The sequence below is a fragment of the Octopus bimaculoides genome, chromosome 5 (genome assembly GCF_046866305.1).
Source record: "Octopus bimaculoides isolate indiv1 chromosome 5, ASM4686630v1, whole genome shotgun sequence".
NCBI lineage: Eukaryota > Metazoa > Mollusca > Cephalopoda > Octopoda > Octopodidae > Octopus > Octopus bimaculoides.
Genome location: NC_142932.1, coordinates 1,322,238 through 1,349,524, shown reverse-complemented (window position 1 = coordinate 1,349,524; position 27,287 = coordinate 1,322,238). Strand labels below are relative to the sequence as shown.

The 27,287-nt window shown below is 36.1% G+C and overlaps 1 protein-coding gene across 2 annotated transcripts in view; it reads right to left on the bottom strand.

Moving 5' to 3' along the window:
- Positions 1 to 3,161: 3,161 nt before the first annotated feature.
- The window catches only part of LOC106875601 (uncharacterized), a 44,125-nt gene continuing 19,999 nt past the window's right edge, over positions 3,162 to 27,287 (bottom strand). Inside the window, exons 2-7 of one of the 2 annotated variants that reach the window (XM_014923816.3) lie at positions 19,521 to 19,685; positions 14,875 to 15,049; positions 13,714 to 13,990; positions 8,408 to 8,521; positions 7,121 to 7,372; positions 3,162 to 4,322 (exon numbers count right to left, since the gene is read on the bottom strand). In XM_014923816.3, the coding sequence (XP_014779302.1) occupies positions 3,981 to 4,322; positions 7,121 to 7,372; positions 8,408 to 8,521; positions 13,714 to 13,990; positions 14,875 to 15,049; positions 19,521 to 19,685 (1,325 nt within the window). In that variant the 3' untranslated portion in view covers positions 3,162 to 3,980. The remainder of the gene's footprint in view (positions 4,323 to 7,120; positions 7,373 to 8,407; positions 8,522 to 13,713; positions 13,991 to 14,874; positions 15,050 to 19,520; positions 19,686 to 27,287) is intronic. The other variant, XM_014923817.3, reaches the window with a different exon arrangement.

Sequence of the window (27,287 nt, the reverse complement as noted above, 5' to 3'; positions counted from 1 at the left end):
TCTGTGTGTGTATGTGTGTCTGTGTATGCGTGTTTGCCACTTAAATGTATGTGTGTGTTATTGGCTTTCAATCTGTGATTGTTGTGGCGAGTGGATATGCGTGTTTGTGCGTGAGTGAGCTTGTGTGTGTGTGTGTGTGTGTGTGTGTGTGTGTGTGTGTGTGTGTGTGTGTTTGTACGTGTGAGTTCGTGTGTGTGACCTGCTGCTTAGATTCGTGTTTCTGTACGAGTGTGTTTTATGAGTTTTAGGGGTGTAGTGTGAAAGCCTTACAATGGTATTATACGGTGCATATATGTATGCATGTGTTTTTGTGTGTATGTAAGTAATGTATGTGTGTGAGTGTGTGAGTGCGTGTGTATTTTTGTGTGTGTGTGTGTGTTGCTCTGTTGATGTGTATGAGGCTCGAACCTTGTATATATAAATGCGTGAGTAATGTGTATGACACTATAATTGTACGACTGCATGCATCTGTGTGGGTACGTCTGCGTGTGATTTAAGAGTGTGCGATTGGCTCTTGCAGTTATATGTGTATGTCTGTATTCACGGAGGCGCTGTAGACGTTATGTGGAGAGTGTAATGTGTCTTTGTACGTTTGTGTTCATGTCAGGTCGTTGACCAAATCCGGGGGAAGTCAATATGTGTGACCAATGCTGACAGTTCGTATGAGCTTCTAATATTACATGTATTAACTCAAATGAATTGAATATTATTCAATGGGCAATGCTATATTTAGTAAAAGCGAAACAAGACGCTTAAATAAATTAGGATATAAGAAATGAAGTAATATAATGTGAATAAATCTAAACTAATCAAATGTAAAGCATGCACACCCTCGTATACATACATACATACATACATACATGCATGCATACACGCATATACATACATATATGTATATACATACACACATATATATATATATATATATATATATATATATATATATATATATATATATATATAATTTAATGCACGCAGTATAAAGATATTGCAATAAGAGCTACTAATAGTTTCTTGCTGTGGAGTCATGTGGCTGGGTAGGTTTTTGCTAATTATGAGAATGAAATTCATTTTTGCCACAAACTGATAAATAAAAAGTTAATAGCTTTTAAAGTTTGCAAATTTTGAATAATTTTAGCCACTCGAAAGCCAAAGACATTTTGGTGCCTATTTCCATTGTAATAAGTCAAGCTTAAAACTACCACCACGTGTATTTTCTTTACTTGTCTATTTTCTTTGATGGGTGCCTATTTTTTTAACTTGCGTGTTTAAATTTTCACTACAAGAATGTATTTATTGTTTACATGAACTGAAGTACTAATACTACAATATAACGTACAGTTTCTTTATTTCTTTTTTTTTCTTTTTTTTTTTTTTCTTTTTTTTCGCAAAATCTTTCATTGGGGATTTTTCTTTTCTAAGTTGTTTATATGTCTGTTCGAGCGTATCAACCCTGAACCCCAACTCTAAGCCTTAACTTTAACCCTATACAAAACCCAAATTCTCGCCCTAAACAATAATCCTAAAACCTTACTCTAACCCTAAACCCTAATTCTAACCCTTAGCCTAAACCCTAATATACACCTTGTTTTGCAATATTTCGCAAAAAAAATCGAGGTTTTTTTTTTCATTTAAAAATTATTTATATGCTTGTTCGACCGTTTCGCATGACTTTATACATTAAAACTTATTAAAACCTCAAAACTTCTTTCAATTCTCTTCGTCGTAATATCTTTTTTTTTTTTATTTTCTGATAGACAGCTTTCACGCAGAAAATGCCAGCTTCCAAATCCTATTTCTGACTAGCTAAAAATTATCAAACTTTAAATTGCTGTAACAGTTTTCTAAAATTTTTCTGAAACAAGTGATAACAAAGTCAGTTTCCGCATGTAAAATTACATCAATATACGAAATTTGAAAAGTTTCATTTAATTTTAAAATTTCAAAAACTGTGTCAGCTACAGAAAACCCACTGTTTTGTTTTTTTTTTTCTGTTTTCGACGTACCAAATTAATATGAGCTTTTCTTTTCATCTCTCCTGTCCCTTTTCTCTTTCCACTCGACCAATATGCCTGTTCTCAAATTCTTCCTTCATGACTTTCGTACCCTTTTAAGCAATCCTTCACTCTCTTCTTCAAGTAATATCCAGCCATACCGCCAAATTTCTTAACTACTATTTAAAATTACCCGCTATCCCATATATACGATGGGGTGCTGAAAATTCCTGGCTTTGGGAAAAAGAAAATGCAGGAGAATCAGTTAATTATGATTTTATTCAAAATATTCCCCTCTCAGATTCACATGCTTATTGCAGCAGTCCTTCTGTTTTATTTTCTAAGCTCTGTAAAAGAACTTGGAAGGTTAACCCTCCAATCAGGCTTTTCACGATATCCTTAAAGCTATGGACTTTTCAGTACCCCTTCGTACCAGTCTCGTTAGCCGTTGTCTTCACCACCACCTCATTCCTCATGGCTTCCGTCTCTATATCCCTCTCACACCCTACATCACAGAATTAATAGCTCGTAATGCATTACCTCTCCTCTCATGTGGAGTATCATCCACTCTACCCTGTCCCAAATATGCATCCCTCTGTCATCTTCCGCATACTTGTGTCCTTTTATCCCCCACGTAACGTCACGCCCAGTTGTTCATCTGCTTCATCAATCATCTCAACCGCTTGCACATGGCCGAATGAAGAGTGCCTCTTGATGCTAGTGTCACGAGGCAAATTATAGAGCACCATGAAGGATATTGGACAGAATATTATCAGTTCTTAACAAGTTAATATTTTATTTTAGTTATGCGCCCTTTTAAAGCCTAGCCAGGCTCATGGGATTGGTTTCCCGGTTTCTATGGCGTATATGTCCCCCCCCCCCCAGCTGGACGGGACGCCAGTCCATCGCAGCTTTACTCAAGAAACAGGAAGAAAGAGTGTGAGAAAGTTGCGGCGAAAGAATACAACAGGGGTCGCCACCACCCCCTGACGGAGCCTCGTGGAGCTCTAGGTGTTTTCGCTCAATAAACACTCACAACGCCCGGTCTGGGAATCGAAACCGCGATCCTCCGACCGCGAGTCCGCTGCCCTAACCACTGGACCATTGCGCCCCCAAACAAGTTAATATGGATACTTATTTTAGAATGAGTGAACAATAAAAACAATGTGGTGCTTTACTGGTATTTTGAATTATAAATATGATGGACCAAACAAGATACACAAAAAAAAAGGAGCATTTCATCTCTTTCTTTCTCTTCCTTTCTAGCGTTCATTCTTTCTTTCCGTCTTTCTTCCGTCCGTGTTTCTGTTCTTTTTTGTGTAAGTATTCTATGTTTTCTCTCTCTCACTATTTTATTCTCACTCTATATACAATCATATATGAATATATTCATATATGTATTTCTGTGTGTACGGGGTTTAGAAGGAAAATAGGGATATATTATATGTGTGAGTGTACAATGTGAATATAGAAAACTTTTGTGTGTATATGTATGTGTATGTATACGCATATACATGTATGTGCATATATATATACACAGATACATATATGTATACATATGTACATCCATACATATATACATATATATGCACTTAATGTATATGTACAGACTAATACCTATATATTTATACACACACATATATAAAACTGTCCGACGAAAAGGAACGTGAAACTAACAGTTTTTGTGATAATTTTGCTGCTTTTTAATAAAGTATATATATACATACATGTATATATATATATATATATATATATATATATATATATATACATATTTACCCACGCACACTCACACACATACACATATATATAGTTGTGCATGAATATGTGTATATGTACAAATGTGAATACATGCATATATGCACATGCAAACACATGTATATGGTCGGTGTATGCGGGGGCGAGAGAAGGCCCGAACTTCGGTATGATTCTTTGGATTCGAATTCTTGTAGTACAATCTTTGTACCGCTGTCCACTGTATATCTGTTAACAAAATCTTTGATTGATTTCGCTGTTGTAGCTGTTTCTCAGAGCATCAACGTAAATCCACTCCATGACGCGACTCGGGGGAAGAAGTGTACAGTAAAAGAATCCGCCACCCTCACCACCTTCTTCCACTTCGTTTCCTGCGCTTTCCACTTCTGTTTCATAGAGATATGCGGTCACGTGTTGTTCGTGTTCGGTTGTGTTCACAAGCAGCTTCCTCTGCCACCATTCGTTTTCATTGTTTATGTGAATGTCTTCGTGAAAGATGGCGCCCTTGTGTTTCCCGTAGTAACGTTTCAGTACTTCAGGTGGAACCTTGGAGAGGGCCGTGACGAACGCCGCCTAAATAAGAGAATTTAAAAGAATGAACAGAAGGAAGAGACAAAGCAATATACAAGCGAATGACTGATTATCTGGACAAACGAATGTACGAATGAATGAATGGATGAATGAATGAATGAATGAATGAACAGACGAATAATTGATTGAAAAGATTGATGAATGAAAGAATAACGGAATATACAAACAAATTAAATTTGCAAGCAGCTAGTATTGGGTTTATTCCTAATGCACGGTACTTTGGACAAGAGTCCCGTGCCAACTAATGCCTTGTGAGTGACTTTGAGATAGACGAAAACTCTGTGAAGGCCCGTGGTGTGTGTGTGTGTGTGTGTGTGTGTGTGTGTATGTGTGTGTGTGTGTGTGTGTGTGTGTGTGTGTGTGTGTGTGTGTATGTGTGTGTGTGTGTGTGTGTGTGTGTGTGTGTGTGTGTGTGTGTGTGTGTGTGTGTGTGTGTGTTTCTCTGTGTTTGTGTTTGTCCCTACCACCGCTTGACAATTTGAGTCGCATTTTTTCCATCTCACCGTAACTTAATAGTTTGACAGAAGATACCGATAGATTATGTACCAGACTTTAAAAAATACAGCGGTTGATTTGTTCGCCTAAACATTTCAAGATGGTACCCCAGCTTCGCTGCAGTTCAACGACTAAAACTAGTGCAAGATAAAAGATAAATACAGCTAAAAGAAGTTTAAATGTTATGGTTGACATTGTTTTGTAAATTAAGAGACGAGGTTTTTTTGTTTTAGTACTTTTTAAGACAAGCAATTGCTGATACCCACACCGAAGCATGCAAGATTCCCTACCCAACGAGCCACCGAAAGTATCTACGGAAAATGCCGTCGCATTAGAGCCGATACAGCTTGGAACCAGAGTCGCCTGCGGCGACACTGTCAGATAAAGGGCTGAAACCTCAATTTATCATATCCAACCCTCAAGCAGTTCCGCCAATTCACCTCCCTGGAAGCATGATACCATTCAAGTATTCTGGAATCGATATAATCAACTATACTTATCCTCTCGGTGTTTGGACGAATGTAAATGTAAGAATCAATATTGAAAAAAAACCACCTCAAATACGGCACGAAACTATGTAACATTACATTCCAGTATATACTTGAGTGTAAATTATGATATTAATGGATTTCTGTCGATTTTGACGACGAGGATCCAATCGATCAATCAACAATTCATTGAATTAGCGTGGAATTGGATGAGTATTCCACAGACACGTGTATCCTTAATGTAATTCTGAAGCAAGATCGATTCGACAGTTAGAATCCAACCAACGGGCTTCTACGCAGTTTCCATTTACTCAATTTAAGTCACAAGGCATGAGTTGACCCGAATCAATGGTAAAAAATACTTTTCCAAAACACCACTCAGTGGGATTTTATTCGGCATCACATGGTTGTGATGCAGACATGTTGACCATTCAGCCATACTTCGTTTACATATCAGATTCATTCTGTAAAATATATGAGCTTCTAAAATAAATAACAAGCATGGTTTGTGGTGGATTGATTAACATCTCCTTTGGTTGAACATCATATGGCAGCTCTAGGCGAGACACGCTTCACAGTTCTCTCCAGAGTTCAATGTCTTAAATCACCGCACCAAGGTCAGGCACATTGTATCCTTAGTTTCTTACGATGACATCTGGACGAGAAAGCTTGCTATTTTTTCCCTTCTGGCTACCCGAGCCGACTTTTTATTTCCTCCTTTTGACGTCGATAAAATAAGTACCAGTCGAGCACAGGGAAAGATGGTCGATGTAATCGACTACCTCTTCCCAAAAATGTTCAGGCCTTGTGCCTTTCTAATAATAATAATAATAATAATAATAATAATAATAATAATAACAGCAACAACAACAACAATAATAATAATAATAATAATAATAATAATAATAATAACAGCAACAACAACAATAACAACAACAACAACAACAGCAACAACAACAATAATAATAATAATAACAGCAACAACAACAACAACAACAACAACAACAACAATAATAATAATAATAATAATAATAATAATAATAATAATAATAATAATAATAATAATAAAAGCTCGAATATTCCGGATGGTGCTCGAAAATTAAGGGGTGTTACCTTAGTTCACTGATAGTGAACAGCTGGCACCGTAGGACATCTCCAGCGTTAGAAGCTGTGCAAAGACAATAAATGATAAAAAAATAATAATAATAATAATAATAATAATAATAATAATAATAATAATAATAATGAAAATCCTTTCTAGTATAGACGCAAAACCTGAAATTAGCACGTCAGACAAAATGCGTAGCGGCATTTCTTCCGGTTCCTTACATTTTGAGTTCAAATTCCGCCGAAGTCGGCTGTGCTTTCATGCTTTCTGAGTCGGTAACATATATACCAGTCAAGCATCAGGGTCAATGTAATCGGCTTACCCACTCCCCTCACAGCTGCTGACCTGTACCTAAATTTCAAAGCATTATTATTATTATTATTATTACTATTATTATTATTATTATTATTATTATTATTGCTACTGTTAAAGCGGCGAGCTGGCAGAATCGTTAGCACGCCGGGCAAAATGCTTTGCAGTATTTTGTCCGTCTTCACGGTCTGAGTTCAAATTCGGCCGAGGTCGACTTTGCCTTTCATCCTTTCGAGATCGATAAATTAAGTACCGGTGGAACACTGTGGTCGATGTAATCGACTAATCCCTTCCTTTAAAGGCCTTGTGTGTTTAGTAAAAAGAAATATTATTTCTTTTAAATGTTGTTGTTAACTTGAATTAGATTAGAAACTTACGTAATTTAAATCTCGGCATGTAAAATCTCTGACACTCGTGACGTTGTAGAAGTGGGACTGTATACGTTTCTGACTCAACATAAATGCCCTGATTTCAGTAGGTGAGTGAGCGAGATGACTATATGTATCGCTCTGATACTCGCATCGTTTTAAATAGAAAAACAGTGTTACGTAGACTATGCGTACGTTATTGTCTCGTATGTATAAATCTGGTGATATGCCGACATTTTCTTCAACTGAATAACTTTTCACCTGCGGTAATAAGAAATATATACATATATTCATATATATATATATATATATATATATATATATATATATGATAGAAATATGTTGAAAAGACAAAATAGAAACTACCCGTGGAAATGTAAGGGGAAAGTAAGCAGAAAAATAAGAGAAAATGCACATTGAAAATCAAAAAGAAGGTAAGGCTTTTTATGAAAAGTAACGATATATATACATATATACAATTAGATGAACTGAGGTAGGAATAAAGGTAATAAAAGTCATTATTGTGAGTTGTTAAAGAGATTTACAAGCAAACCGGTTTCGTAATAATACTAACACACATATATATTAGCAATAATTATAACGATAAAGAAACTAGTACATCGTCAAAATTTATTTCCTTTTATTTTACAATGTCATACAGCTCCTTCCTCAGAGGAAGATTTCAGAATGTTAAAGCTAAAAGTGCACATACGAGGTCTGATCAATAAGGATCTCCTTGTGTCAAGTACGAGACCTCTTTGCGTGCGTAAGCCTCTGAGCAGGTATCACTAAGATTTCCTTGCGTGCGTAGGCCTCTGAGCAGGTATCACCAAGATTTTGGCAAAATTTGATGCAGGTTCTCTGCTCAACTTGCTCTGTCGTGGTCATTGCGACGGTCACACGCTACACACCTTCCTTCCAAGCATTGATATAAACAGCAGAAGTAAACTAGAACGTTAAAACTTAGTGCGTATGCAGAGCAGAGTTTAAGGTCAATCTGTGCCAAGCAGATTCACTCTGCGTGCTTTAGCTTCATTACTATGGCAAAAGCCCGGATACTTATTGATCAGACCACGTACATACATATATACCCCAGCGTGTTTGTCTTTCCAGCAATCATGGCTATATTGTCATACTGATGCAGATCCAATCTCCGTAGACTGAACAGAATGTAACCTTCACATAGAATGTTGAGTTCATGTACAAATGCACAGATATGTATGCGTGTGTATGTTTGTTTGTTAGTGTGTATCTAAGCGCATGTGTGCATGTGTGTGTGAGTGAAGAACTACCTACCCTTAAAAACTGAGTGTCGTTTCCTCCCAATCCCGACAACCATATTTGAGCATTATTGAGCCACTGTGATTGGTAAAAGCGATTCAACTCCATCTTCTCCATTTCAAGAATCGGCTGTAAAAAGACAGAAAATAGTAGTCGGAAACTTGCAGACAATGCACGCTGCTTGTTGAAACCACAGTTATAGTTCATATTTTATTATTTACTTTTTAGTCAAGAAGAGAAGGGTGCCGCACATCACTCTTTATTTCCTTATTTATTCATTCGCTTGTTTCCAGGAAGCACCGCATTTTGAAGACTTGTTTGCAACAGAGTCCAACAAAAACTCATGAGCTCCAAAAGAGTGACCTTCCCATGAAGACATTAAATACAAATGGACTCAAATCTTGGCACAAGGCCAGCATGTTTGTTATTGATAATAATAATGTTAGTGGTAGTGATGGTATTGGTAGTTGTAATAATGACTAATAGTATGTCAGGTCACTTTTTGTGCTGTTGGTAACATGTAATTCAGTTCACTCAGCTGTAGAAATGAGTTGCGACGTCACAGGTGCCAAGCTGTATCGGTCCCTTTGCCTTTCCCTTGGATAACATCCGCGGCATAGAGAGGGGAGGCCGGTATGCATGAGTGACTGCTAGTCTTCCATAAACAACCTTGCCCGGACTTGTGCCTGGGAGGGTAACTTTCTGGGTGCAATCCCATGGTCAGTCATGACCGAAGGGGGTCTCAGCAATTCAGTACAACCTGGTTTATGCTCGGACCGTCGGAGATTGAACCGGTAATCCTGCCAGGCGCTTCCCTGGAAACTGAGGTGGATTTTATGAATAGAAACCAGGGTGGAAGAGGCTTAATCGTTGTATACAGATGGACAGAAAAAGCCTACTAAAATATTTACAGAAGAGCATAGAGACATTATTAAAGGCAATGAATAAAGAACAGGTGATCAAGTTTGGAATAGGAGAAAAGGGCGAAAATGGAATTCAAAGAGAACTTGTTAAACAGATTGAAGAGAAACCTTTGCACGGTCAGCTTTGGAAAGCCACTGAATATGTATGTGGGGAAGAAAACCTGGCCTTGGTTGAAAAAAAAGGGCAATTAAGTAAGGGAAACAGAGCCTCATAACAGCAGCTGAAGGACAAGCGTTAAAAACGAAACAGCTTCAGAAAATATGTGTACGAAGTGAGAGTGTCAGCAAAATGCAGAGTGTGTGGAATTTGGGATGAAACAATGGGAGATTGCTGCAAAATGTCCCAAGTCCGCTGAAGGAATATACACAGACACGCAGGAAGTAAATAGACACCTTTAATTTTCAAAATTTCTGATCTAAGCGTCGTAATATATTATCAGCGGGGTAGAATTTACAATGTAATTATTCTTTTTCATTCCAGGTGCCATTATATTAAACATTTGCAAAGAGTAACCATGCTTTGCACAAAAAATTCAGCAGAACTGTCAGACTTTCAAAGAGGTCGTATTGTTGGGCTCTCTGAGGCTGGTCTTAGCCAGCAAAAAATTGCCGAAAATCTTCAAATTCCTCTTGCTACTGTTAATAGAATTATAGTGCAATTGAAACGCCAAGGAAAAGAATCAACAGATTCTCGTCCTGGCCGACCTGGGCCCTCAGAAAGGAGCCTCGCTGTTTGAAGAGAATTGTGGACAACGAACCCCGTTCGAAGGCTTCTGACATTGCAAAACAGCTAGAAGTTAGTCCAAGAACCTGTGTTACATATCTGCATAAGCTTGGGTATTATGGACGAGCAGCTAGAAGAAAACCTCTCCTTCAACCAATTAATATCATGAAAAGAAAGAAATGGGCTAAGGAGATGTCAGAAAAATCCAGTTCATTTGGGGATAGAGTGATTTTCTCAGATGAATCCAGATTTGCATTATTTTCAGACAGTGGACGTGTTTGGGTCTGGAGGCTTCCCAATCAAGAATTTGATTTGAAACGACTCCAACCAACTGTGAAACATTGCGGTATCTCTGTAATGGTTTGGGGAGCTGTCACCAGCAACGGTCGTTCTGAGCTGATCGAATGTGTTGGAACCATAAACTCTGAAAAATACATCGAAATACTTAAGCAAGGACTACTTCTGATGAACTCACACGATAACATAACGAAAAATGAGTTTTTATTCATGGAAGATGGGGCTCCATGTCACACAGCAACAAGGAATCAACAATAGCTGACTGAAAATGGGATCAAAAAGCTTCCTTGGCCGAGCCAATCTCCTGACATAAACCCAACTGAAAATCTTTTGAGCATACTAGGTACAGCTATACGAAAAACTCGACAGAAACTTAAATCTAAAGGTGAATTGTTTCGATTGTTGCGTGAAAAGTGGGCAGAAATTCCACAAGAGACAATCACAAAGCTCATCAGTTCAATGCAAAAAGAGTTTCTGAATTAAAAACTGCAAAGGGAATGTGAACTAAATACTAAAATATGTAGTCCTACCTATCGATTACATTTCAATTGTTCGCTTTGCATATTAAATGAAAGATTTTGAAAATCAAAGGTGTCTATTTACTTCCTGCATGTCTGTGTATAAAAAAAAAATAGAGGCATTACCAAGTTGTGAAAATCTTACACTGGCGGTTTTGCCAGAAACGGGGATTTGAGTCTGGAAGTGCTTGGTATGATAATCGGGTTGAAAGAGTGCTTGAGTCAGAGAAATAAATGCAAGATTTTTTATGTGATTTTCCTATTCAAACGGATTAGAAGCAAGAAACTAATAAACCATACATAATAATAAACAAGAAAAAGCTTAGTTGCTTACGAATTGATCCATCATGTGCGTTTGATTCCAATATTGTAAAGAAAAAAGATTAAAGATTAAAAGAATACAATCCTTTAAAATTTGAAATTGCGATCATAATATTGCGGCAAAAGAAATTTAGAAGCTCACAAAATATAAAGATTTGCTCATTGAAATTGAAAAAAATGTGGCATCTCAAGGTGGTTATAATACCGTTGATTGCAGGAGCACTAGGAATGATTAAAAAAGGGAACTGAAAATTATTTGAGAATGATCTTTCACTTACCACCCAAACAAGAAATGCAAAAGTTGTTTCAAATGGTTTGTCACACGGACTGAGAAGAGCATTGACGATGTGAGGAAGATAACTTTTCATGTACATTATTTTTATTACGTAACTTTATTTAATTTTGTAATTGAAGAATCTGGTATGTTTATTTTAGTGGCTTATCAATGTATACAGTGAGCTTCTACGCCTAGTTGTCGGGTAGACGCTCGGCAAGAAAAGGAAACAAAATTGAAGACAAATGAATAAATAATAATAATAATAATAATAATAATAATAATAATAATAATAATAATAATAATAATATGCAAAAACCTGGACTTGCCCCATGATAAAAACTGGTGGGAACACAAACCACCCCCAGTACTTGAAAGTGATCACATTGCACTCCTCTGGAACTTCACCATTCAAACTGACAGAAAGATAGACGCAAATAGGCCAGACATCATACTGAAAGACTTCAGACAAAAATCATGCCTCCTCATTGATATGACTGTCCCAATCGATATAAACGTATCTGTCAAGACCTACCAAAAACTGAGCAAATATAAAGATCTTGAAATAGAAATTAGCAAAATGTGGAATCTGAAGACGAAAACAATACCTATTGTCATAGGTGCCCTGGGAATGACAGCGAAACGGGCTGATTACTACCTAGATCAGATTCCAGGAAACCCCAAAATGGCTGAAGTTCAAAAGATAGTGCTCATGGGAACTGCCCATATCCTACGTAAAATACTGTCTACGTGATCTCAAATTTTAAAGCAAACACATAATTTTCTTATGGTTTCTTAAACATTCACTTGAACAAAACTGTACAAATCCAAATATATGGTACTCTAGGCATAACACCTACATGAACTTCTAACTTGTTGTCTCTTGAGGTCTCTGGGTGAGACTTGGATCCAACTTGTACAAATGCAAAACAAAAGTCAAACATAAAATAATAATAATAATAATAATAATGATGATAATAATCCACATCATATTATTCGGTCAAATCCGAAATCCCAATTTTTGAGGATAAAACGGATTTGTACTGACATAGGGGATTACTGGAAATATGCAAATGCGTTTGTACATCATGATGTCAAACGCGGTTACAGTGAATCACGAATAAAGAAAATAGCAAATAAAATAGCTAAGATTAGCAAAGATAGTCAAACCTTCACGCATTATTTTAGCAAACACAATAGAATAGATGACAGAATTCCTTTAGTGATTAACTGGCACCGAAATTTCGATGGCATTTCAAAAGTGTTGCATGAAAGTTACCAGCATGTAACGTAAAAATATCCGCGTTTCAAACATATTTCCTCAGCCGCCTATTGTAGCCTTTAGACGGAATAAGAATATAAGAGAATTATTGACCTCTATTTCTGACTCCAAGAAAACGAACATTGGAGTATCTGCACGCTGTACCTTGAAAATCAGCCGCCAAAGAGGTAAGTCCTGTTCATTGTGCAGCAACATAAGTCAAGTGAATTCCATCGGGAATCATAACAGAAATGTTATGATTTATACAGAAGGTGGGGCATGTAGAGATTCCCATTTGGTGTACGTGGCAGAATGCACGAAACACAACTTACATTGGTTGTACAAGAGAACAATTAAACAAAAGATTTAATGGGCACAGATTCGACGTCAGGCACAATAACAGTAGTTCGATAAAACTTGCTGAACATTTTACTTCAAACGACTGCAATTTTGGAAAAGACTTCAAAATGGTTATTCTCAGAAAATATTCTGAATCTTTCTCACTTTCACTTCTCAAAATGCATGAGGAGAAATATGTTTGCGAGTTATTAACACCACGCCCTGGAGGAATGAATAAAATGACAGGAGAATATCATCAGATTTATACAAAACTGTTTGATTAAATATTCTTCTTTTTCCTTTACTTTTTCTTTCCTCTTTCTTTCTGTTTTTCTTTACGCCTGTTGTAAAATTGAAACTTAAAGATTGATGATGCCATTCCATTAACGTGTGGACGTTGTTTTCTTTCGTTCATACTTTAAATTTAAATTTCTATAATTTTGAATTTTTATCACTTCTTATTTTAAACTCGACAAAGACAGGCTTACTGTTGAAATATCGTTCAACCAATAAAATATCTATTATAATCGAATCGCACTCATCGTCTTGACTGTTTGCCTTTGTGAAGAGTTACGTCAATCCTTTTATTAAAATAATAATAATAATAATAATAATAATAATAATAATAATAATAATAATAATAATAATAATAACCTGCAGTTACCTGAAGGAACGTGGTAGTTTTCCTGAACCACTTGGACATTCTCTCTCGTTGTTTCTTATTTCTCGACCCTCGAATAGTGTATGATAGAAACAAGCTGATATATCTGGCTATTAACCTCTGCGATTTTCTGATTGGTAGCTCAGCAGTGAGATCATAACGTTTCATATCCTCTTGCAAGATATCATTAGAAAATGATCCGTGGTTGATGCCCTTCACAATGACCATTGGTGCCTTGTATTGCATTGCTCTGTTCTTTTCGACTTCTTGTGAAAGCACTCTGCCAAAAACATCAAACAGTGACTATTTTAATTAAATAAATAAACAATATTATTTAGCTGGAAAACATATACTTTTGACTGTACTTCAATCCACCAAAGTCTAATTAGGTAAGTATAATTGTATCCGTCACTAGCGAATGAGTGAGTCTTGGTAGTATCTACTTTGCTTTCGCTTACTATGTCTGATACTAATGAAGTCACAAGCTAACAAAGACATCCCTATTGCTCTTTAACCCAGTATTTTAAAAACACGAATCAAATGCCAGAAGACATTTTGTCCGACGCTTTAACAACTCCGACAGTCAACGACCTTAAATTGGTTACTTTGCTTTATAGGCCTCCGTAAGACTGGACCTGACTTGCGCGAGATTTGAACTCGGAACTTACCAAGCCGTAGTTAAAGAAATAATACCGCTAACCATTAGTCCAATCCTTTATCAATTACATTTCTATGAATTTATAAATTTAAAGTCTAATTGTGTTTCTCAGCACTGATGCGCTTCCACAGATACTTTTGCTCCTACGATTCGCCCTTACGATTAAATAATTCTGGACCCCTACCCCACGAGATCATGCTACTTTTGTTGTTGCTGTTGATTATGCTTGTATTGTTGTTTACTATCTGACATTATTTCTATTATTTTATGTCCTAATCAAGCAAGAAAGAGTGACGTTCATAATATTTTGAAGGGACCCAAAGCTGGTGTGGGATGGACAGATGAAATCGCTACTCAGCGTACATACCACTATAGATCTGAACTGAATGCTTACACTAATGTAAACTCAGCTAAAACATGCACGAAGTTCAACTAAATGTGTCCGCTTGGTCTCCAACTGAAGAAACAGAAAACGAATTGTAAAAGGAAATGTTTTAACACATTACTTAAAAGTCTGAGCTATTTGCGTGACCCTTGTCACACCATCCAGGTCGCCAGCGACTGTCAACACATTCATTCCAAAGTATTCGAATTGCGTCCCATTTTGAAGAAGTGAACCCAACAAAATTATTCCGGATAACTGCTGGGGGTTCCTGTTGGCTAACCTCTGAACACTGATGCCTGAAAATAAAAACAGTGGAAGCAATTAAGTTGGCATATATGTATGTGTGTGTGTGTATAAATGTTGTATGTATGTATGTTATCAATCAGTTTCATTTCTGTATTTCTTGTCCATAGAGAAAGAGCCGGACTCTAACATAGATTCAAGGCTCCTTCATTGGAACTTTTATCAACATCATCTAGGTATTTGTGCATATGTGTGTGTGTGCAGTATTTGGTGTTAGTGTATGCGCAGATTCGTATGTTTGTTTTATGGATGCGTTTTTATGTCTAGATGCATGCATATGTATTTATGTGCTAAATTTTTGGAAAGTTTTACATATCTTTACAGTTCCATTGATGGCTTGAATCTGTAGTCTTCTAATCAGCCTTTTTCTTTCAGGTTTTGAGAACCCTAATTTTTTATGTATGTATGTGTGTATGTATGTATGTATGTATGTATTAAAGAGTAGAGAATTTCACTTTATTTCGTTTTTATCAGAACCACAACCCCGATAGAGCGGAAGAAACTCGAATTCCTCCTTTTTCCTATGCTCTCCTTAGACAGAACGAAAGCTGAACGAAATGTAGACAGGAAACACTGGCCCAGGAGGAATCACAATCACTGAATCAAAATCAGTGCGAAACCTGAGTATTGACGTGAGTAATGATGCATCTTTCCAGGGACATATCACTAATTTAGCAATAAGATGCAGGCGGCCAGCTGGAAGGATCTTCCGAACGTTCAGAACAACAGATCAGATAAAAGCGATAGCATCAACTCTTTCATTCACCAAATGCCACATATCAGAGGAGGTTTCAAATAATGAAGAAGTATCAAAGATAACGGCGATGCCCCTGCATGACTGCAGCTTTCGAACTGAAACTGGTTAAAGAGGTATGTATGTATGTATGTATGTATGTATGTATGTATGTATGTATGTATGTGCGTATGTATATTTAAGGAGAGCCGATAAGGAGTATTTGAGTAAAATTATATTAATGAGTCCGACTAATTAAAATTCTATTTATTTGTACAGGTCATGATAGCCCTGCATTCAAATTGGTGTAATGATTGCATTGTTCAATTAAATGGAGCGGCTTGAAACGGTTGTACTGCATCACCTCTTGATATCCTGTTACTTATTTTGATTTTCTTCACCTTACTTAGAGCTGTGCGGATAACACCGGACTAACTTCGTGCTTCAACCTAAGTACCTAATTCAACTGAATCTCAATTATAAATAAATATATATATATATATATATATATATACATATATATATATATATATATATATATATATATATATATATATATATATATATATATATATATATATATATATATATATATATATATATGCATGTGTGTATGTATGAATGTGTGTGTATATGTATATATATATATATATATATATATATATATATATATAGTTTTAGGGAAAAGAACCAAGTTTCAAGAACTCATCGATTAAAATCCACAATGACATATAGAAAAATTAATAATTAAAAGCACAATAAATGAGTATAGTATAAAACAAAGTAAATATCATAAGATAAAGATAATATTATATATCATATATCATATATATATATATATATATATATATATATATATATATATATATATATATATATACGTGTGTGTGTATGTGTATGTGTGTATGGTATGTGTCTGCGTGTGGGTAGTTGTGTGTGTGAGACGGAGTATCTGTGCCTATACACATTTTCAATCAGTCATTGTAACTCCTTCAAAACAGTTACATTACTTTTTACTTAATATATTGTAATATGTATGTATGTATGTATGTATGTATGTATGCATGTATGTATGTATGTATGTATAATACTGTGTGCATATTTTGATGGCTACAATGACTTCACAGCACGGCATTCGTTTTTCTTCGAATGCACTGATGAAATCTCAGATATTAAATTACTATATGTGCGTATGTTTATTTTTGTGTGTCTGTGTGCGTGTGTGTTCATACATGTGTTTATATGTGCACATGAGTGCGCACGTGATATACGTTGTTGTTTTACTGTTGTTTTTCTATGACTTAGTCAGAGGCAGAAGGATAGCATCGATGGCATTTTTCAGGGTCTCCAAGATTATTGAAGCGATAAAAAATATCTCATCTTCAAACCGGCCTCGGTTCTTCAGCGTTGTGTCGTTTAAAGACGTATATTGAAGAGCCATGTGATAGCATTCAACCCGTCGGCGAATTAGATCTACCACCCAAAACAGGACTGATCTTCACGATGAGATTCCACAAGGTTTTCGTCTACCGAATTTCGCTCACAGTGCTTCAATCAACTTTAAAATATCGCAAAAGACATTAGCCCAAGACGCAGTGCAGTAGGATTAAACTGGAAGCTATATAGTTACGAAACAAACTTCTTAACCACACAGCATCCCAGCGCTTCAGCTTTGAAAATAAATATGTTATTGCTCTGTCTACTTGTGGTGAATTCAAATGAGTTGCAGTTCTCACATAACTAGTTTTAGATTCGGTGCACCAAAACTGTTTGGATAGGAACCAGATTGTCTTGTTACATCTTCTGACATACCTCTGACTGCGAAGGGTCAGTACATGGAACGTACTTTTTCCTTCATTCAGCCATAAACAAATCGTTCGAAACCACGTTATGTTCTTTAGTCGATGGCACGTCACAAAATATTTGCTTACATACTAATAATAGGCGCAGGTGTAGCTGTGTGGTAAGAAACTTGCTTCACATCCATAAAGTTCCGGGTTCAGTCCCACTGTGTGGCACCTTGGGCAAGTGTCTTCTACTATAGCCTCGGGCCGACTAAAGCGTTGTGGGTGGATATGGTAGATGAAAACGGCAATAATTCCATCATATATATGTATATACATATCTATGTGTTTGTGTCTTTGTGTCTGTGTTCATCCCTCTACAACTGGTGCTGATACATCATTTACATTATTTACGTTATTTACATTTGACGGATATTTGTCCTCATCTTGTTTGTTGTTAACACAACGTTTCGGCTGATACACACTCCAGCCTTCATCAGGTGTCTTGGGGAAATTTTGAACCTGGGTTCTCATTCCTAAGGTATCTTTCGATGTTATTGTAATTATTATTATTATTATTATTATTATTATTATTATTATTATTATTATTATTATTATACCAACAACAACAACAACATCGAAAAATACCTTAGGAATGAGAACCCAGGTTCAAAATTTCCCCAAGACACCTGATGAAAGCTGGAGTGTGTATCAGCCGAAACGTTGTGTTAACATCAAACAAGATGAGGACAAATATACGTCAAATGTAAATAATGTACATAATTCATCGTCTCTTAAATATAGAACTGAACTGTTGCTGGTGTGTTTACGTCCTTGTAATTCAACGGTTCGGCAAAAGAGACCGATAGGATAAGTACCAGGCTTATAAAGAGTAGGTACTAGGGTCGATATATTCGACTGAAAATTTTTCAAGGTGGTGCCCCAGTATGGCCGCAGTCTAATGACTGAAACGAGTAAAAAATAAAAGGTGAAAGATTTACTATACCCATCTGTATCTGAAAGCCTGTGAAAGTCAGAGGTCTTGAAAATGAGTAGCTAAAAGTGAATTTATGCTATAGTAAATACGGTATTTTCTAATTATATTCTGTGTTGAGCGTATTTTTAAATGTTTGATTCTATTTTATATTAAGGCGACGAGCTAGCAGAAATATTAGCACGCCGGGCGAAATGCTTAGTGGTATTTTGTCTGTCTTTACGTTTTGAGTTCAGATTCCGCCGAGGTCGACTTTGCCTTTCATCCTTTCGGGGTCGACAAATTAAGTACCAGTTGCGTACTGGGATCAATGTAATCGACTGGCCCCCACCTCAAAAAATTCCGGGCCTTGTACCTAGAGCAGAAAAGATTCTATTTTATATTTTTCATGTACGCCTATGTTGTTACCCTGAATTTCTAGCGTTACATTAATTTCTCTTGTGAAAGATATAATCCTTAACTAGAAAATTGTGTTTGTTGATACTCCACTAACATATGTTTTAAGTACTATATATTGTACTTGGGTGGTAGACATAATCCGTCTGCCAGTTTAGAACTATCACCAGACCATTAACTCCATTTGAGTCAAGTACGCAGCAAGCGTTCGCACAAAATCCCCAGTCTAGGGATAACTTTATATGCTACTTCCTTTGCTGCCACAAGTCTTAGAATCCCTGAAAATAGGGTCACGATTGCTGTCCCACTTCTTACTAAACCATAAAAACTTAAAACGCAAAAACAAAATAATAATAATAATCCACTCAAAAGTTTCGAAAGAAACTTGAACTCTTTCTCCAAAGGCTCAAAATAACGAATACTCACGTGACCATCTGAGAAACTTTATTAGAGACAGGATCAGCTGTTTCTCAATTATCATTTTTATTTGCTAAATATTGTTCATCACTTAGATGCAGGTGTTCAAAGGATAATTTTAGTAAATAATAATCTCTTACCTGCTTCTCCATGTCCTGCGATGAAAATGTTTGCCCTAGTCATACCCAACTGCTCCAGGTCGGCTGCTAAACTTATGATATTTTTCTCCAGTCTTGCGAGATTCCTATCAAAATTTACAAGTGCCAACCATAACTTTAGCTGACTGCGTTTCTGTATGTATTGCCCTGGATATAAATAACAAAACGAAAAACAAAATTCAGGAAAACCAATAAGAGATTTAATGACATCAATAGTACTTATATATGCGCTGCATATGCATGTATGTATGTATGCATGTATGCATGTATGTATGCATGCATGCATACATGTATGTATACATCTACATACGTATGTAGGTATATATGTGTGTGCGTGTGTGTTTGTATGCTTACGATATAGTCTAGCACTGAATGAACTCGTACCCATATCAATTAAGAATACCGTCGTCTCAAGATTCTTTGACTACCTTGTGCACACCCAGGGGATTTAGATCGCCGTTCAAGATGCTAAGAAAGCAATCAAACTTCCGCCTTTAGATTTTTTGGTTTGACACAGTATATAATTATGTATTTGCTCTCTGGATGTGAGATATGTGCAATATTTGTTGTCGGAGATCAACAATTGTTCACAACAACTTGAGAGCAGCAATAAGTTCCCAAAATTCCCAACTTCTCAGCTGGAACTTCACCACTGGATGCAGTTTTATGTCGTACCCAGGACAAATCACAGCCAAGCATTTTAGAAAGGTCACTTAGTGCATTTTGATTAAGATCTGACTTTAGCATGAAGGGTCACGATCACCGATGCCGGAAGAAATGACAAAAGGTGGAATTTGGGAGGATTAGGGTTAGGGTTTCACTCTGTATCCTTTCTTTCTAAAAGAGAACAAAGGTAAATACGGGATGCGGTAGTTTACTTATGCATGTCTTCTTCGTGGTGGAAGGCTTTTAGTTGTACCACTAATTAGTTAATGCCATCACGCTAACTTGACACTGACTGGTCCCTCTGTCAGTTATAATTTCAGTCTTGTCAATTAACTGGACAGGATTAACGTAAAATACAGTATCTTGTTCAAAGACACAGTGCAACTCACGGACCGCGACTTATGATCCAGATGCTAGTTACCTAATCACAAGCCAAAGTTCTTTCTAGAACGACAAATGCCTGGTGCTAAATATACTATGTAATCTTTTTAAAGAAAATTAGGATTCCAGATTTTAACATCTTAAAGATGGTTCAGATTGGTTTTAGGTGGACTGAATTGCTATTTTTAGCAGATCACATGAGCACACAGATGCTTCCTCGTTAACGTTAAGGTGTATTTGCCATGACGGATAACAAAGATTAAAGGCAGCATACTTGAAAACCAACAGGTAGAGTTGTTACAGCGTGAGCAAAAATGTTTTTCGATATGTTCCAACTCTCTCTCTCTCTCTCTCTCTCTCTCTCTCTCTCTCTCTCTCTCTCTCTCTCTCTCTCTCTCTCTCTCTCTCTCACTCTTGATGTCATATGAATTTATAAATCTTCGAGGGAACATGAAATTACTTTTTTGTGGAAATTATTCTTCTGAAGCACACTTAAAGCAACAAATAATAGTATATAAATATCGGGTAGAAAATCCCTTTTGGATAGAAAAGGTCGAAGGCTGCTTGTGGATCTCGAACCCACAACTCTTGCGCGCATGACGGATATTCGAAGGATTGATTTGCTCCAATGATGTGCCTATATTTATGTGTGTGTGTGTATACGTACGTACATACATACATACATACATACATACATACATACATGCATACATACATACATACATACATACATACATGCATGCATACATGCATACATGCATACATGCATACGCATGTGCGTACGTATATTCATATGTGTGATATGAGTGAGTGTTTCAGAGAAATTGTCATACAACAAATTCGAAGACGTGTCACTATTTCAATTTTTCCGTTGCTTGCGAGGCTTACATCAAATGTAGTTTCGAACGTAAATTTGGGAGGGTGAGAGATACTATACAAAGCAATAACAACAACAACTACTACTACTACTACTACTACTACTACTACTACTACTACTGCTGCTGCTGCTGCTGCTGCTGCTGCTGCCAACGTACGAACTATCCTGAATGGGCTTTTTTTTTGCAACCTACTATAAGAACACTCAATAATAATAATATCACCGTTGCTACCACCACCACCAACAGCCAAATCAACACCAGAACATGCCAGCACCCTCTAAACTTCCAAATACCAAACACCGTAAACTAAACACCAAAAAATCAATTTAAAAGATAAACAACATACAAAAGGTAAAGCAAAATGACGTCATTGTTTTCGATTGTATAAACAAGAAATAAATGTAAAATAAATACAAGAATGCAAATACCGAAAATATAATCAACGAAGGATACAGTTTAACTCGGCACCATTCTGTTTATGATTTAGAAAGTTCCAAGTTTCGATAAATAAATTCAGTTTAAAGACTTTGGAAGTATAATCACGATAAGAATGTTTAAAAATAAAATGGATAACTTATTTTCTTCCTCACTTTCTCTGCCTCTCTCACCACATACTTGCTTTCGCACCTTCTCTCTTTATTTTTACTTCTAATCTTTCTCTTCCAATTCCTTCTCTCTTTTCTATTTTGTTCTTCTCTCTTTCCCTCTACCCCTATTTTGTTATTCTCTCTTTCCCTCTACCCCTATTTTGTTCTTCTCTCTTTATCTCTCTTATCTTGGTTGCATTCTAAAATGATCCTGACATCAACTCTAAACGACTGCGGGCTTTAACACTTGCTTAATAATTCTTTCAAATTTAGGCAAAAAGGAAGGGTGTTCGTTGATTTCATCAACCAACTACTTAATTGCTACTTTATTTTATCGACCCCAGAAACATGAAAGCAAAGTTAACCTCGGCGGGATTTGAACTCAGAACGTAAAGGACCAGAACAAACACTACAAGGCGTTTTTTTCTTTTCGAACGTTTGATTCTGTCATCCCTCCGCCCTAAGAATGTCTAACTTCGTAAAATGGTAATTTAGCTTAATTTATTTGTCTCAAGTTATGCCTTTCTAACGATTTCAAAGAAGGATGAAATAGCGTTATACATGGCTACCAACAACTAGAAGCTTTACGATCGTTATAATGTCTGATAAGAAATGATATTAACTGCTTATATTTTGTACACCTCGTTTATTCTTTGATGTAAATTCCAAACTCTCAAATCTGCCTCAGCTTAACTTCATCTAGATAGTTGACCATCAGGAGTACATCACGGAAATGAATTCTTACATTACCACAAAACCAAGTATTTTAAAAGTAGTTGTTGGAATTGTCGATTAAATCGAATGTAGTTCATGACTGGTTGATAAAATGTTTTAAAAGATAGCTTGAAATCAAGTGGAGAATGGCTGTCACTAGCAGTGCTGTTTGCAATATCGATGATATTAAATTATAATTGACTCTAGTTATTATCATGGAATAATAGAAAGTGTGTGAAATACAATGACGGGACGTGAATCTGACAAAGCATTGGTTATCATCATCATCGTCGTCGTCGTCGTCGTCTTCCAGTCGGGAGACTTTACCGGATCTATTTAACCCAGTTATGGGTTGAATGACATGTAAATAGAAGTCTGCTGTGAATATGAGAATAAACAGCCTCGGACCAAATCACCAAGCACCCGGTGACCACATGAACTAGTGTTATGCTGAAATCACAGAATGGTCGCTGAACATAAGTTCAATGGCGAATATCATTAGATGTTGAGCGGATGAATTCAACAAACTATCAACGGCCAGGATCAACCAGTTCATTTAGCGAACTTCTGCAATCATCTATAGTCGTGGTACGTACAGATGAGCTTTTTAACTATCGAAAGAAAGCATTGGTAATTGAATGATATCAAAATGAATTGATAAATCACATCGTGAATAAAACAAGTGATTGACAATCTGGCACATATTAATAAAAAATAGCTTGGATAAGGTATAGAATAACGTAAATTATATGTGCAGAAAATCTATGAATTTTAAAAATTGCTATCATTCATTGTGTTATATAATTTGTATATGCAACATATACACAGTACTTTACTACTAACATTGTACTGATATTCTTGTAAATATATCTCCACCTACGAAAATTCGGTGGATTGGATAATTCGGTAAGCTGCAGTGATGTTCCTTTCGTTTAATCATCTTTGATATTAAAATTAGTCTTATTTTGAGGCAATATCACTTAAAGATGTTTTATAAGTTCTACAAAGGACTTTTCATTTAAGCATGCAAACACTTATTCATTGAGGTATATACCTACCTTAAGAAAAAGAAGTCAAACTGACCCAGGTACCTTTCTCCAAACATTGCACGCACACAAATACGGACACAGACAGATACAAAGAGATACAGAAACAAACACGTGCACACATACGTACATACACGCGCACGCACACACACACACACACACACGCGCGCGTAGTGGAAATTTATTTAATGAGCCATGAGGAAGGTAATGTTAAATTAACATGTAGAAGTCGAAATACTACTGATGTCAAAGCCATGGCTATGTTTTGTCTGGTGATTAAAGTAGTGTTAAACAAAGGAATGATGAAAAAAATTGCAAAGTTATTTCTTGTAATCTGTGCTACATTCAGTTAGAGAGGAATGTGTGTTACTGGTTAGGGTGTAATGATGGTAATTATTTCACTGAAATTCAATAGCTTTTTCTTTTTTCTTTATTCTTTTCCTACTCAACAGACCGTTAACAAAATCTGAAAGATGATATATCAATGGTTGTCAAATCTGAAATTAGACAGAGTTCCTAAAACTTGACGAACTGCAGATTCATAATGAAACATTTCCAAGCATGGCTGGTCATTGGAGTAGAATCTTGGTGCAAGAAATGATAACGTAGTCCTGAATCAAAGTTTAACTTTTAATTTCTTGATTTGTTTAGATTTGGGGATTAAATTCTTATAGAACGGACCGATTTAAGAAGCGAATCGAAAATCACTACAAAATTTCATAAGTTTATTTTTGGAGCAATTTATAATGAAAGAACCGCGTGTGCGCACGCATTAGCCCGCAGCCTCACAGCTCATAGCTATATGTCGCATGCGCTAGTAAGAATATGCATTCCGTCTCCCGCCAGATCCTCCTACCAGGGCTTTATTCTCATTCGACGCAGCAGCTGCGGGCAAGAAGAGGTCTGGTGGAATACCGCGCACCAGATGGCTTGTCGTTATTGGAGAATATCTCCAGAGGCCCAACGGTGCCTTGGCTGGCACAGGACCGATAGCGATGGAGAGCACTGGTGGACCTAGTCGGCTCTACACATGTTGACATGTCCGGGACCACTATCCTGGGATGACCTCAGCCCTATCAAGCAAGAGCATGAAACAAGCAGAAGCAGTAATTTATAATCATAGAACAGTGGTCACTTGAAGCTAGGTTGAAACTACATGATGTATATTATATTCAAGTCATAACCATCCACATATAATAATTAGCAATATCTTTTTGTTCACAGCTACACCAAGGAAATTGTGTGAATGTAGAAGGCTAGGAGATTGTCAAACAATAAATAAATAGTGGGTGACGGCAGGAAACAAAATGTAAACTTATGGCTTTCTATTCAACGGAGGACAGCGTATTCCATCAGAACTGAGACGTTAAACTGGATGTTAAAAAACTGTTCTCATACAACTATTCGTGCGTAAACAAAAATCTAGCAGTACGAGTCTTGTTGTAACAGAAATTACTGTTAACAAATATAGGAGTTATTTCATAAATAACCAAACTTCGCCTATCTCCAATTACAATTTGGAACTCATGAGACTATGTGCAGAACTAGTTTAAATACCAAATACTATATGATTAAGAAGCAAGCTTCTTACTGCACCTATGAGTTTACCAAATATGATAAAAAATTATTTCATTGAGACTACCCTTAAAGTTTTTTCACTTGAAATATTTAAAGTAGTGGAGTATTCAAACTGGTTCTACAGTGAAATCCTTCTGCTTCAGTATTCTTTTTTGTGCTTCGGTCTCTGAACTTGGCACTTAAAGTAGTTCTGTACATAGTCCCATGAGTTCCAAGTTGGAATTGGAGGTAGGCGAAGTTTGGTAAATTATGAAATAGCTCCCATATTTGATAACAGTAATTTCTGTTACTTAAAGCACATGCTACTAGAGTTTTGTTTACACACGAATATATATATATATATATATATATATATATAGTCACAATGAGGATATTTAAACCATTTATAGGGATATTCATCCAATATACACTGGTTTAATATATTAGATACTGAAGAGATAATTCTTCAATGAATATAATATATCAATATCGTAAAATATCAAACATTTTTATCGAGTTAGAAAACAGAGAGATCTAATGGATGCAAATTAATTTATTAATTAATCACCATATTCACCAACAATTGTTTTATTTCACAAGAAATATTAAAATTACAAAACACACACACACACACACACACACACACACACACACACACACACACACATATATATATATATATATATATATATATATATATATATATATATATATATATATATATAATTTTGCATTCTAAATACCTTGTAAGGAAAATTATCAGGGTGTGCAGAGGACAATAAGGATTATGTTAGGATACTTTAGGAATACACAAAATATACAGACATTTTTACTATGTATATATGTGTACGTGTGTGTGTGTGTACGCATGCGCTAAAATTGTTCCTTTTATTTCAGTTCAATGACAATAACTATTATTATCATAATAATTATGATTATTATTATTATTATTATATTATTATTATTATTATTATTATTATTATTATTATTATTATTATTATTATTATTATTATTAGTGAATTGAAATAAAAGAAATAATTTTAACGCATGCGCATACACACACACACGTATAAATACACACATAGTAAACATGTCTGTATATTCTGTGTTTTCCTAAAATATCCTAATGTGATCCTAATGCACACCCTGAAGATTTTCCTTACAAGGAAAATGCAAGATTGCATATATATTCTTTTCTACTCTAGCTAGGCACAAGGCCCGAAATTTGTGGGGAGGAGTCCAGTCAATTAGATCGACCTCAGTACATAGCTGGTACTTAAATTATCGACCCTGACAGGATGAAAGACAAAGTCGACCTCTGCGGAATTTGAACTCCCAACGTAAAGACAGACGAGATACCGCTAAGCCTTTCGCCCGTCGTGCTAACATTTCTGCCAGCTCGCCGCCTTATATATATTATATATATTCTTTTCTACTCAAGGCACAAGGCCCGAGATTTTGGGGCAAGGGATCAGTCGATTAGATCGACCCCAGTACGCAACTTGTACTTAATTTATCGACCCCAAAAGGATGAAAGGCAAAGTCGACCTCGGCGGCGATGGTTTTTGGTAAACAGTGACGATTTTTACAATTCTGTAAATAATATTTTATAAGCTCAAAGCTTATAAGCGATCACCGTGTAATGACTAAATAAAATAGTTTAAATATTGGAGCATATAAGCCCTCGACAGAAAAAAAGTAGGGTTTTCGTACGGATGAATCATAACCTCGGACCCTACCACAAGGGTACTTGGAGTTCTTCATTAATCTAAACAATATTGTTAGCCCCCTGTGCCAGCAGAGAGCTTAAGAGGTATTTTGCCCGGATTGATGATAATCCCTCACTGTAAGTTCCATTATATATATATATATATATATAAAGATATATATATATATATAATACAAAGGATATATAAGCAT